Raw genomic sequence first — 14,440 nt, forward strand, 5'->3', positions numbered from 1 at the left:
GCGGTTTGAAACTGTTGATAAATTAAAATTCTTTGAATTGCATGTTAATGCTTTCTTTCATACTTTTAACCCTTTAATTAATTTTGAGACTTCACACTATGTTACGATTATTATTATTATTATTACAATGTAATCTTTGTACTTGAGTGTAAGATGAAGGTGAGGACTTTTTTTTTAATTACTGTCGCTTTTTCAATATCCTGCCTAACAATATTCTTTCACGAACTTTCTTAATGAAGTTGACATCACAGGGTCATTAGAGAATTAGTCACGGTGTCATTAATAATGATAATGCCCGAGTAATCAGCTACCTAATTGTATGTTGTCTTAGAACTGCCCTTCCTTATTGTCTATTTCTCCATTGTTGTTCTGAGCAGATAAAGGTCAGAATTTTTTTTTTTTTTTTTTCTTCTTCTTCTTTATTTTCCAGGAAAACATTTTTGAAAATCATACTAAAATATATATCATAAATATATATCTACTAGCAGTACCCGCACAGCATTGCCCGTGTCATAACATGTAAGAGGAAAAATTAGCTTTAGACTTAAGTCTAGCCTCCACCCGATATGACATGGGAATATCATGCGGGATCAAAGAGATATTTAGAAATCAACAAAAATAACTACAAAACAATTTTTATATAGCACACATGGATAAAGTGAAGAATAGTGTGCCCCGAGTTTGTCGCCAATATGGTAACCCATCGGAACTCTCTTCTAGAAACCCTAATGCTGTTTTGTTTACTTCTTTTTGCAATGGTTGAGTTGTACATAAACTACAACTATATTATAAAAAATGTTAAATTAAAAATATTAAAAAAATATCGATTAAAAATTTTAATTTTGTTCTTTATTATAATTAAAAGTTTATTAAATAAACAAAGTTAAGCTTATAATTAAAAGTTATTTTCTGGCAGAATGGATGAAGGGTGAGTGAAATATATTTTTTTACGAGTTGATGAAGTTGGGAAATGTATGTTTGTTTGAAATTTTGTATGGAGAATGTTCCTTCCTTCTCCGTTCTTTCTTTTCTTTTGGTTATGTACTGTTTCTGTTATCCACACAGTCTTTATGTTCAATGTGCTAGCGAAGCTACTAGGTTTCCGCTCCCGCTGCTTGCGAAGCCGTTGGATGTTTGTTTTTTTAAGTTAAAAAATTCTGCCCGGTGCCTTCTACAGATGCCGAAGGTATCTGTAGAAGGCACAGGGCAGTGTGGGAAAAAAAAAAAAACAATTCTTATCAGTAAAAAGTTGTAATTATATGGCGGGAAATGGCAACCGTAACTGTTCCGCGGAAGTGTTTGTTTATTTTGTCCGCCATCTTTATTGGCGACTTGGCATTGTTGGCGCAGTAGGGTGCACACTATAATTCACTTTCACCCTGTAATCCTCACATGGATCGAAATTCAGAACGGTGTATACTTTTTCGGACCAAATATCAGGAACGTTTGTTTTTTCACTTCTTCTCCTGTGTTTCAAATTTAAATATCTTTCTCTGTCAGCAGACAGGCGAGATTCATTCTGTCTCTGTAATTCAGACGCCTTCAGTCCTTCTTTTGGGGATAATGAGATTTGAATCGCTGTTTAAAAGTAGATATAAACAAAGAAATATATCACATATGAATACCACAGCTCTTGCTATTTGCACGTGCGATGTTTGAGATTTCCGCTCACGCACGAATTCAGAGCATAGATACTGTTGCTTTACGCACTCGCGAATCGTAGTAGGAAAATAATTAAAATCGCAATTATAAAACTCCTTTTTTTTTATTTTGATATGACTTCAATATACTAAAACCTTTACCAATAAATCCCGACAAAATGGTACAAATATCTCCAAAATTAGTTAAATATTTCTCGAATTTTTAGGAATTCAACATACAGACGCTTTCAAGAGACTTCATTTTATACTATGTATAGATGTAATGTATCATACCTAAAAATTGCCCAAATTAAGGAAGAAAATGTATTGATAGCTAAATTGCTTTTATTAAAGACATACTTTTTTTACTTTCTCGTATCCAAAGTGTAGAGAATGTATAATTAACGTCAAAAAATTGTAACTCGAGATTTTGACGAATCCCCACATTTTAGACCGCACTGAGTTAAAAAAGCTCATGTTTGGAAAATGTCCGTCTGACTGTCTGTGACAAAGATAACTTGAAAACGCTTTGAGCTAGACGAATGAATTTCGGTATAAATCTTTACACCAAATTTGCAGATTTCTATGGAAGTCCGTCAGTCCGGCTCTTATATATTAAGAGAGTGTGGTGAAAGCTTATAAGCCAGCTACGCTACAGGAGCAATTGCTTTTGTATTGTGGTCATGTTACTGGGCTGCGAACCACAAAATCCCAGGTTTTATCCCCGCTCATACCAATTCATTACAAGAGCTAGATAAATAAAATTCGGAACACAGATTTAAAATTTATAGTGTAGACACCTGTAAAATCCAATCCAACAAGAAATTGACGTCTGTCGGTCTGTACTTTCGGGAACCTGTAAACGCGATAACTGAAAAACGCAGCAACTTAAATGTATCAAATTTGGTTCTCGATATTGTGATTGCAAGGGCAGCTTTGTATAAAATTTTGGTTTCAATCATTGAGAAAAGGCCGCATAAAACACAGATTTGGTTTTTTGGATGTTATTAACCGCATGTCAATGATTAATCCTAAAATAAGCTTGCCGAGGATGACACGATAGATTCAGTGAAAATACTAACAAATAATATTTTGTCACTATTTTACGCCACTGCCATGCGACGCGTTCCCATGGATGGCATATTTATGAAATGCGAGAAAGTTGTGGGGAGACCACTTCCGCTTATATAAAAGTTTTAAGTAGAGAATGTTGACACACTGAAATTACAAACATTTAACATTTTCTTATAAATTGGTTTCAGTAAATCATGTATAAAATAAAATACACAACTGAAATTTAAAAAAAAAAATTTTTTTTCTTTTACTATTAAAAAAAATTCTTACCAGAAACTAAATGATATTTCATAATAGGATCAAACACTTATTAAAATGATAAAGTTCACATCTTTTTAGAATTATAAAATTATATAGAATTTGAAAATGGTAATTAATTAAGAATGTTGCTAGAATAATGTTTCTAATTAATTTAAACAACTCTTGACTTTAATTAGAATAAATTCAACCATTCGACCTTTATAATGAAATGAAAGCACAAAAATCAAATAAATTTTCGAATTAATGGGAAAAAAAAATCTCCAGGGCATAGTGTGTTTAAAGGCACGGGATTGCTTAGGCAACTGTCTATTTAATAATCCAGTTTACTTCTGTCGCTGGTTGCAGATCATTATTCCAAATCAAGACAGTTGTAAATGAATGTAAGAAAATGAATCTTGATTTGTTGTGTTTTAATATTCTTTGAAGTTTTCCGTTTCCTTTTTCGAAACATATTAGTTAAAATATTTATTTATATCCTCTATTGAAGGACAGGGAAGTGAAAATCAAGAAACAGCTCGAAAAAATAAAGACCCAGCGAGAATTTCTGAGACGGAGTGAAACTCGAAACGCTCTTCCAATTATAGCTGTTGTGGGCTATACAAATTGTGGTGAGTTACTCCTTTCGTATTACTTAATAGTCGTAAATTTAGCAAATTTTCAGCATTCTGAATTAGTAGTATTAGATACTGCGCTTTATTAATAGATTTAGATACAAATTATGTTGAGTTACTCCTTTTGTATTACTTAACAGTCTTCAATGTAGTAAAGCTGCTATATTCTGAATGAGTAGTATTAGATACAATAAGTAAGTAATGAGACAGAAAATATTTCATGGTAAATTATTTTATCAAATGCAGAAATAATATCATTTATTCCACTGTAACATTGATCACAGAATGCCTTGCCAGTAGAAATTCTTTGATTGTTGTTTCAACTAATTGTGCTCACATTTTTTTAACTTCTCAGTCCATTTTGAACCATTTTCCAATGACGGAGTGTCGGCTGTACACAAGAAGAAGCAGTATCTGAGTTTTGTCGATACTGCTTCGTTCAGTGATGGTGGGAAAGTCACTGTACACAAGAAGAAGCAGTATCTTTGAGTCTTGTCGATACTGCTTCTTCAGCGATGACGGAAAGGTCGACTGTATACAAGAAGAAGAAGAAATACTCTTTGGGTCTTGTCGATACTACTTCGTTCAGTGATGGTGGGAAGGTTGACCGTACACAAAAAGTACTTTTTGAATTCACCGAGCATTGGGACAAATCATTGGCTTGAGGTAGGGGCTCTGTTGTCACATTCCCCCTTAACCTTCTGCAGACGTTCCTTTTTTTTTTTTTTTTTTTGCATTTAATTATTTTTATTTAGTAGTCCAACGATGTCCTTCCACAAAATGGAAGTTTAAATAAAGTTTAACTGGACTTCCAGAACTTTCTTAGTTTTGTTGGTAAGGTGTTGCAAAAATTGCATCATAACGGATTGCTATACCAGGGGATCTCAGATGATGCATCTTTACCTATGATTTGTTGGATAAAATTTAAGATAAAAATTAGAGAATGAATTGTGATTTAAATTAGATTAAGAAATATTATTACATTTATGTGCCAAATTTGGTATCTATAGGTCAAATGATTTGACCAGTAGAGGGCCAACACACATGCACATTCATATTTATTATTAGTAAAGATAAAGAAATGAAAAGGCTTTTCACATCCATCCACCAAAATTGTACCAGATACTCTCCGTTAATGTATTAATTATCATTGCATGATACCATTAACAATGACATTCTGATACTTAATGCAATTGAATAGGGCATATGCATTTAATATATTGCCTGAATCTTGTTTGTATCCATGTACCATTACAGCCTATTTGTTAATCTTAGGTAAAACTACTTTGATAAAATCTTTGACAAATGACAGTCGTTTACAGCCTGAAGACAAGTTATTTGCAACGCTGGATGTAACTCTGCACCCTGGTTTTCTGCCATCCAAGCAAAAAGTTCTGTATATTGATACAGTAGGCTTCATATCTGATGTTCCTACAGCTCTCATCCAGTCATTCAGGTCCACCCTGGAAGAGATTAATATTGCCGTAAGCATTTCATTTTTAAGTTTCATACTTTTTGATGTTTGAATTTTTATTCTGTATTAAAAATGTGTATATACATATGTAGAGATTCTTTGCATATTTTTAAATAATATAAATGAGATGTTTACTTAAAATCTCTGCTTTAAATACCCATTTTAAATTATCCTTATATTTACTATACGTTTTATTATCCTGAAAGTCTTTGGATCCATCCTGAAAGGATTGGAATTTGGCGTTTTATGGCACAAAAACCGGTGGCGGCTATGCTGCGCCAAACACAAGATTAAAGTATGAAACAATGTAAAAAGATTTAAATAAGTACTATCAATTACTATTAGTCGAAACTTTTAAATAAGTTTGCAGCTTTGTTAAAAAAAAATCAAATGAAAAAAAACATACCGTTACACATTAGCACTGAATCTCTAGAGAACAAGTGTTTGCGAGTATAATGTGTGTGGACAATTCGAAAGCGAATGGGAAAGACATACCGTTATAAAGCGTAAAAGATAGTCAGAATTCCCCCCCCCAAAAAAAAACCTAAATTAGAGATAAGACACCGATATTTCTAAGTAAAAGAAACAAATGTGAGTGGGGTCTTTCACCCACTAAGTTTTTCAAGTCTAAAACGGTGGTTTTAAAATAGTGTAAACGTGTAGAGTTAAAATTAGGGCATTTTGTTAAAATATGATCTATAGTTTGGTTTTCGTTGCATAATGTACACATTAGCACTGAATCTCTAGAGAACAAGTGTTTGTGAATATAATGTGTGCGGCCAATTCGGAAGTGAAATGGGAAAAACATACCGTCACATATTAGCACTGAATATCTAGAGAACAAGTGCTTGTGAGTATAAAGTGTATGGCCAATTCGAAAGCCCGTCAGTTTAACATTGAATCTTCAATTAGGAAGAATGGGTCACAATGCAGTAATGGGCTTAAATGCATGCAGCTTATTATTAATTTGCAAATCCGATCTTCCCTGACATTTGGCAACGATATATTTCTTACGTTTTACGTACAGAATTACGTATATCTGCTAGAGGGACTGAATGATTTAGAGCAACAGAAGCATATTTCGAAATTCTTCGTCATTATTTGATCTTGATTTCCGTTCTTTTAGATACTTTTTCATTCACCCCCCCCCCCCCCCTGTATGTGAGTGTCTTGTCGTTTTCGATCACATTGTTTTATTTTAACACAACCATTCGTATTGTTTTTTAATATAAAAAATTATTTAAAAAATTATTTTTATTTCGTAAAAAAGTGCGCTAACAAATTTTAAAAACACAAATCTTTTCTTCATTCATTATAATTTAATATGTAGGAATCTTATAATAAATAAAAAATTGCTTTAAAGTGTGATGAAAGCTTATAAGCCAGTTAACAGCTACGCTACACGAGCAATTGCTTTTGTATTGTGGTCCTGTCACTCGGCTGCGCACTACAAGGTCCCAGGTTCTATCCTCTCTCATATCAAACAGCGACATTGGTGACCTCGGACGATGAACCTTCAACCTTCCTACAGCTGTTGTGGCGCCATCTACCCACAGCAAACCAAAGTTGGCGAACAGCTACAGCATCAGCAACCACTCACCCACACACGCTCGCCATAACGCTTGGCGCTTCTCAAATGCTCAAATGGATACAGGCGCATTAGACTCAACAGCTAATACATCACCACTCAACAGCCATATCGTTCGTCTCACCTCCGACTCACTGGAGGGGGAGTCTGTGGTGAAAGCTTATAAGCCAGTTAACAGCTACGCAACACGTGCAATTGTTTTTGTATTATGGTCATGTTACTCGGCTGCGAACCACAAGGTCCCAGATTCTATCCTCGCTAGTATCAAACCGCCACAAAAGTATTTTATTTTGATTATAATCTTTTTCTGACAATATTGCGAGTTATCCATAATTTTTAAGCCTCCTAAGTTCGTGTATAATCCGAATCCACTCTATCGTTAAATATAAACATATCTTCCTTCCATCTTTCCTCTCACCCGTATTTTGACTAAATAAATACATCCTGTCACATGTGCCAAAGCGTGAAGGGTTTTCAAATCCGAAATTAAACAGTAACTATTATTTTCATCATAATTCTTTTGGTAATAATTTATTTTGAAAAATTATCATATGTAATCTTTTTCCTTTACGCTTTTATAAATTTCCATACTTTAAAAATTTTGGCAGGTTCGGCCTAAACCCTGTAGGGCTCCTTTGGCAGTCTTGGTGCCCCTTATCCAACTTCCAAAGCTAATTATTTTTGTATTGTTGTAAATTTGATTTTATATACGCAGTTTTAAGTAGTAAGTTTTGACAAAGTAAAAGAATAAACATTTAATTGAGGGTCATTGATAAGAAAGTTACCTCGTAGTTTAATTATTTTAACTTAAAATTTTTTAAAAGTAATTTAAAAAAAGATAGCTAAAACAAATGCCAACACTATCTAATTATCATTTAATTATCGGTTCCAACAGTTTCTAAATTATAAAACAATATACCTGTGTGAAAATTTTAAAACAAAATAATATAGCATTTACAAAAGATAATTAGTTAGAAATGTTGTTAGAATAACGTTACAGAATTTAAATGATATTTTATTTGAACAAGCTCGAATGTACGACTCAAACTACAAATATCTCTGAAAATACCACAAAAAAATTTGGATTCCTCAAGGATTTACAGAGTACCTTGCTTATTTATTAATCCCGCCCTTAGCATTGGTCTGTCGCGTACACGATTTAATTTAAATTCAACTTAATAATTTCATGAAAAAACGCAAACGATAATTTGAGAAAATTCTTTCGGAATTCTCTCTCTCTCTCTTTTTTTTTTTTTTTTTTTTTTTTTTTTTGTAAACTTTGGTTTCTTTAAAGTTCTTTTCTTACAACTGTGAGCGTTATGTTGTCTCACAAGCAAATTTGCCTAGTTCCATATCAATTTTTTGGATTAAAAAAATCTGATGATCCAGTACTTTTGTAGTTAGAGAAGTTTTATTTATAGTATTTTTTCGATTCTAAATGCTAATGCAACAAGGTCCTTGATTTTCTGTTGTAACCTCTATAGTTTGACTCTTTTCAGTAATCTAAATGCGCAAAAGTGAAATGTGAATTTTTTAAGGAGAATACGAGTTTTAAATATTCTGTAGAAAAAGGGGTTTTTTTTAACCTGAAATTTTTTTCTTAAGTGTTGGGAATAAAATATTCTTTTAGTAGTACTGTTAGTTCGTGCAGATTTTTAATTTTTCCACCTCGCCTTATATTTGATTTTCCATTATATGCAAACCCAGAAATAATAATTTCTTACCAAAGGTTTCTTTAAATTATGAGAGCCAAGTTTTCAATTTCTCTCCCTCTCTCTCTCTCTTTTTAAATATACCAAATCGATTTGTGTATGTTTTTTTCTAAATCGGAAAACTTTAATATATCCATTTGATCGAATGTGCACCATTTTTGCTTTTCTATTAGAATGCTTAATACCATCAGGAATTGATGTTTTGATTATTTTTATCAATATAAATTTATTTATAAAGCAAGATTAAATTTTTCAGATTATAGTTGTAAATAATATCTTGCAAATGTAGAAGCTGTATCTTTGATCCAATTAAAAATATGTCCTGATTCCTACTTGGAATCAAGGCTTTAAATATCTTTGATTGTTCTATGAAGTCATAAATCTGCCACATACATTCTGAATACATACTATTGAACTCTGAAAACTAATCCTTCTCAATCTGTATTTTTTACAACAATATATCATGTAATTTGTAAGATGTGTGCCCAAGAAAATTTGAGCGATTTAAAGTCTCCCTCTAACCGCTATTTTATATTTATAATGAATTTTTAAATAAAATTATTTACTATTTTTTGATAGTTTTAAATTTTTTTATCTTATGTACAGTTTATTACCCCCTCCCCCTTTCTCCTTTATATCTTTGCAAAAGTTATTTGAGTTGTTAATATTCAATATTTTCTATTACTGAGTTTCCTTTAGAAATATTCATAGAAGTTGATTTGGAAATCATTTTTAAATGATTTTTTTTTACTTGCTTTCACAATTACTTTGAGAAATCATATTAATTTTATCTTCGACTCTATAGATATTATTTCTCCTTATTTTATTACTAACTCCATGTTTATACATCCTACATTGAATAAAACAACAGAATTATTTCTCATAATTAAAGAAAATTTTATAATTTCAGACGATAATTTATTCTGGGTTAATAAATATGAAAAAAATAAATGAAAAACTTTTTTAAACCAAACGATTACTTATGTATATTTTCCATTGTAACAGTTTAAAAAATAAGAACAGCCTTTGTAATTTCATTTGTTAAATTTTTTTATATCTGTTAAATATATGAGTTTATTATTCTTATTATTGATGGAAAAACCTCCTTTCATTTCTAAATATTGTAAATAGGGTTCAAATTTTTTTAGGATCTTGTGATTCACATCAGAGATATAAGCCATCCAGACACTGAAGACCAAAAGGAAACAGTGTTGAAAACATTGCAGGAATTGAATTTACCAAAGAAACTTTTAGAATCGATAGTGGAAGTCAGAAATAAAATAGATTTACTACAGGAGTGAGTGTTTATAGTATATTTTTCATTATATAGAACATAAAAGTGATTTTGAATATAATTGTGTTGTGCTTTAAATATCATTCCATAAGAACGTAGCATTTGTAATGGAATTTTTTTTAGCATGATAATATTTAATACTGCCATGGCAAATTATCCATAAATTGCTGCTTATAAGATTTTTAAAAAAATATTGAATAGAACAGAACATTATAACATTAAAAATGTAGAATAGAACATTGGGCCTACAGCTGCCAAATTTTGGGTATTTTTAGTAGTATGTATTCTCTAAGAGAAAGTTTTCCCAAATTGAAAAAAAAAAAAAAAAAAAATTACTATTTGTTTTACACTGTTTTAAAATACAGAAGAAAAAAATGCAGTAAAGTAATTTTGTTTTACTATAATTTTTTTCTCTAATTTTGATATTTTTTTAAAAAAATAGATTAATGTATATTTTACAAGACTCTTCTTTATTTAAATACATACACTTTGCAAGGATATTAAATACATTTCTCTATGCAAATTACTAATTTTAATGTTTTTACTAATTTTTAAAGAAATTAAAGGTAAATGAATCAAAATTAAAACTTTATCATAGTGGTATCTTTCAGATCTACTCATTTACTTTTTTAATAGAATATATCTACATAATTTATTCAGCAAAATTCCATGAAAAAATTATTAAAGTTATAAAATTATTACTAAAAGTATTATAAAAATTAAAATTATTAATAAAATTATAAAATTTCATTTTCATAAAAAATAAGCATTTTTATTATTTTTAAACTATAGTATCTTTCAAATATTTTTTGTTATTTAGAATTTAGTTTCAATTCAAATGTCACCTTTAAGAACTTAAGAGTAACATTAGTTACTTTTAAATGAAGTACAGAGTGGCCTTAAAATAATGTGGGGTCTTTAGAACTGAATTATGGATTTTAAAAAATTTGTCCTGCTATATATGATTAAATTCGATTTAAACAGTTTCAGTGTTTATGCATCTGTTTGTTTATCACTAATTACAGTAATGTATGTACATGCTATTGGTCTTGTAAGAAAAATTAGAATCAGAATTTCTACCACAAATTTTGACCTCCCAAGTATACAAAAAGGGTATTCTTTACATTGCTTATTTTACTGTAGAAAGCAACTGCTGAAGACTCATTTGTTGGATATTCAGTATTATTATAACGAAATTTGATATGGTTATTTTCTTAGTTCAAAATACTGATATTAAAAGATTTGTTAGTTTCTGTCATCAATTACTTTTAAAACTTATAATGCAAACACCCCAAACGCATTATAAGGCCAAGACGATATCTGCAACTAATCTTCTAACTTGGTGTTATTAATTGTGTGAAAAAAAATTACTAGTTTTTATTATATAGAAAATCAATCTCTCCATGCATCTTTTTTTTTTATCTTCTCATACATTATAACTATTACACTCTTATAATTTATATATAAACAACAACAAGCATTCATCAACAATTTTAAAGACATTTGGAGATTTGGTAAGTAACTGAATTGTGATACTACTTCGCCAAAAAATAGCAATATTTGGAGGTTTTGAACCATTGAGTTCAAGCACTACATAAACACTATCACATATTTATTGCCAAAATTATAAAGTTCTTTAAGGTGGTTATGTTATATTTCCTTAATAAACAACTCTTTTTTGATCCCCCACAAGAAAGATATCCGTAAAACACATGGGCACCTGCTAAAAAGTGTGCAGTTAATTATCAATTTGTATGTGAAATGTCACTTTAGAACTTGGTGAAGAAATGCTACTGTTCTATGAATATACTAGACTGCTGATACCTATATTGTTATAGTTGTGAAATAACAAACATAGAAGCATTATCATTTCATTTGTAAAATATCAAAACTTAGAGGCATTGTTTGAAATCTCTGTGCAGTAACAGAACAGTGACTAAGCCATAATGGTGCTAACTTCTGCACTTTGAATAATCCCACTTCTCATTGTAATTCTCAATATAAATTTCATTATTTTGAGTATAAATAATTTTCTCCTTGAACCACATATATATCAATAATGGAAATTGAGCATTTATAGCACTCTGTTGTAGCATAGAATAAATTAAAGTTGCATTTGAATACTCAAAATTTTTACATTCAAGCACTAAACATCTTTCATTATTTTATGGCCATCATTCATATTATTAAATTCAGAGTAGAAGTAAATAAAAGTAGGAACATTTTATCACACCACTAATTTATAAGGAAGCTCTTGGAACTTCTAAAAACTTGCTGTTCTCTTAATCTATCCTTTCTTCTTTAGTTGCTTAAAAATCTATGCATACCAATTTTCATTACAGTAATATACCAAGTGAAGACACTGATGCAGTTCATATTTCTGCAACTGAAGGAGCAGGTTTGCCTACTCTTTTAGAAACTGTAGAACAAAGGCTTTTTGAAAACACAGGGCATGAAGTTACTTTAATAAGAGTTCCAAATGGAGGTCAAGAATATAGGTATATATGTTTATATTTTTCTATAGAATTTAATTTCAATTTTTAAAGTCTGGATTAATTTCATCATAATTTATGCCAAATTTGTATTTAAAAAAACACTAATTTTTGGTTAATGGTTAAAATTTTTAAATCATTAGCTTGCTGCAACAGTGATTTATTAAAATCCTTGATAAACCATTGTTTCACATTAAATCTCACTTTCTTTGAATTAATTGCAATGAACTAGTAGTATATTGTAGTACTTCCATAATGTTTATAATACTGCTCATAAATTTAAAAATAATTTTTAAAAAAATAATTACTTTTTAAAACACTGGGGTTTTTTTGTTTTTTTTTCAGTTGGCTGTTAAGAGAAGCAGCTATCAGAGATGCCATTGCTGATCCAAAGGATGCCAATTTCTTAATATTGGAAACTGTGATATCTTCAGGAAATCTAGCTAAATTTATACATAATTTTGGAGATTTAACTGTATCCATTGAAAGCTTAACAGAATAAAAAAATGCATCATATTTTAATTTTGATATTTGTTTTCCTGACTATAAAAATGAGATATCAGAAAGGTTTATTTATGTGAATAGCTGTATTTAGATCTTTTGATTAATTGAAGGATTTTGAAAGGTTATCAACATCCATCATTTTAAGGTTTAACAGATTATTCTGCAGAATGGGCCATCAAGATAATTCTCTATTCAACTTTCTAATATACATGAAGAATATGGCATATTTAGCTTTGCATATTGAAATTAATAAAAATCTATTCATTTCATAAAATTATCTTTAGATTTAGTATTATGCTTTGCTTTTCTAAACTGTCAAAATTTAAAAAATACACATTTTAAAATTATTTCAATCATTTATAACAGAAAGACATTTTATTGTTATTTTTAATTAAGAGAAAAATTGGTGATAACAGAAATATACAATTATCAAAAGCGATAGCCAGTATCAACGAGAAAGCTATATAAATATAAAACTCAAATGTAAAAAAATGACATATAAAATGCTATACTACTGCAAAAATGTTTGACTTTATGAATATGTCAGATTCTTATTTCTTGATCAAATAAAACATTGAAGTAAAAAAAAAAATTGAAATAAGACAGTTGGCTACTACAAAATTTGAACCACAACCCATTTTCTTATTTACTAATTCCTTCAATGTAAAGTATAATGAACTGCAACATTACATCAACAGCTTGATGTTACATGACATATTGAAGAAAAATTGAAACTATGTACGAAAATAATATATTCAAATATGAAATAAAATTGAGCCCTAAAATTAATTCTTTGCCTTTATTTTTACTTTCTGTACACAAAGAGAAAGTATGGCAATTGTCATTTTAAAAAAATCGATATTTTGATGAATTTCTATATTTTAGACTTCCCTGAGGGCAGAAAACATTTTTGGAATATGGTTACTCAAAATCACTTCGAGCTAGATGGATTGAATCTGGTATATAAACTTAATACCATATTTGTAAGTATCTATTAAATATTAATCTAAATTCTTCAAAAGAAGTCTTTATTTGGCTGTCCTAGTGCAAGTGAACATAACAGATGAAATATAAACTAGATAAATAAAATTTAGTACACTGATTTAGCATCTAAAGTGCAAGTTTAATCAAGTTTGAGCTAAATCTGTCAAATGGTTCATCTGTCTGTCTGTACTTCCATATGCATGAACACTTAATAACTTAAATAAATGAAATTTGGTTTGTAATCTTGTGACTACAATTGTAATTCTATACCATTTTTCGTTTCAATTGGTTAAAAAAAAAAAGACTCCTAAGTTTTTATTGATTTTCGTATCAATAAAAACTTATTTTTTATTGATACGAAATTTTTTTGGTATTAGGGCATTTGTGAATTATCCACATAGCAAAGTAATGCCTCCAGCCCAAAAAAATGCCACACAAAAGATTTAGCAAAAATGCTAGATTTATACCATGCAAGCTATTCGCAAAGATCATAGTTTTATGAGGAAAGAAGGGGGGAGGATAAACAATGTTATTGTAGTATGCGAGAAAGTTTTAAGGAAACCACTCACTGCAGCTGGTTCAAAATTTCCAAAAAGTAACATGCAATTGAACCAGAAAATAATGCTTGCAGAATAAAAATGAGAATTCTTAATACAATGATAAAAAACACAAAATTTTAGTCAATATTTTAGAAATTTATTTTTAGTGAGTGCATTTTATAATTTCTTAATAGTATTTTCATTTTTAAACATATTTAATGTCATATGTACAGATGTAATATCAAACTTTTAATTAGGCATAGAAAA

At 29.8% G+C, this 14,440-nt stretch overlaps 1 protein-coding gene across 1 annotated transcript in view; it reads left to right on the top strand.

The window, feature by feature from the left end:
* LOC129976669 (putative GTP-binding protein 6) overlaps positions 1 to 12,672 on the top strand; it is a 28,566-nt gene extending 15,894 nt beyond the window's left edge. The window contains exons 5-9 of the mRNA XM_056090363.1: positions 3,463 to 3,583; positions 4,862 to 5,070; positions 9,509 to 9,657; positions 11,997 to 12,152; positions 12,492 to 12,672. Coding sequence (XP_055946338.1) covers positions 3,463 to 3,583; positions 4,862 to 5,070; positions 9,509 to 9,657; positions 11,997 to 12,152; positions 12,492 to 12,648 — 792 coding nt within the window. The 3' untranslated portion in view covers positions 12,649 to 12,672. The remainder of the gene's footprint in view (positions 1 to 3,462; positions 3,584 to 4,861; positions 5,071 to 9,508; positions 9,658 to 11,996; positions 12,153 to 12,491) is intronic.
* The last annotated feature ends 1,768 nt before the right edge of the window (positions 12,673 to 14,440 follow it).

The sequence above is a fragment of the Argiope bruennichi genome, chromosome 7 (assembly GCF_947563725.1).
Source record: "Argiope bruennichi chromosome 7, qqArgBrue1.1, whole genome shotgun sequence".
Classification (NCBI taxonomy): Eukaryota; Metazoa; Arthropoda; class Arachnida; order Araneae; family Araneidae; genus Argiope; species Argiope bruennichi.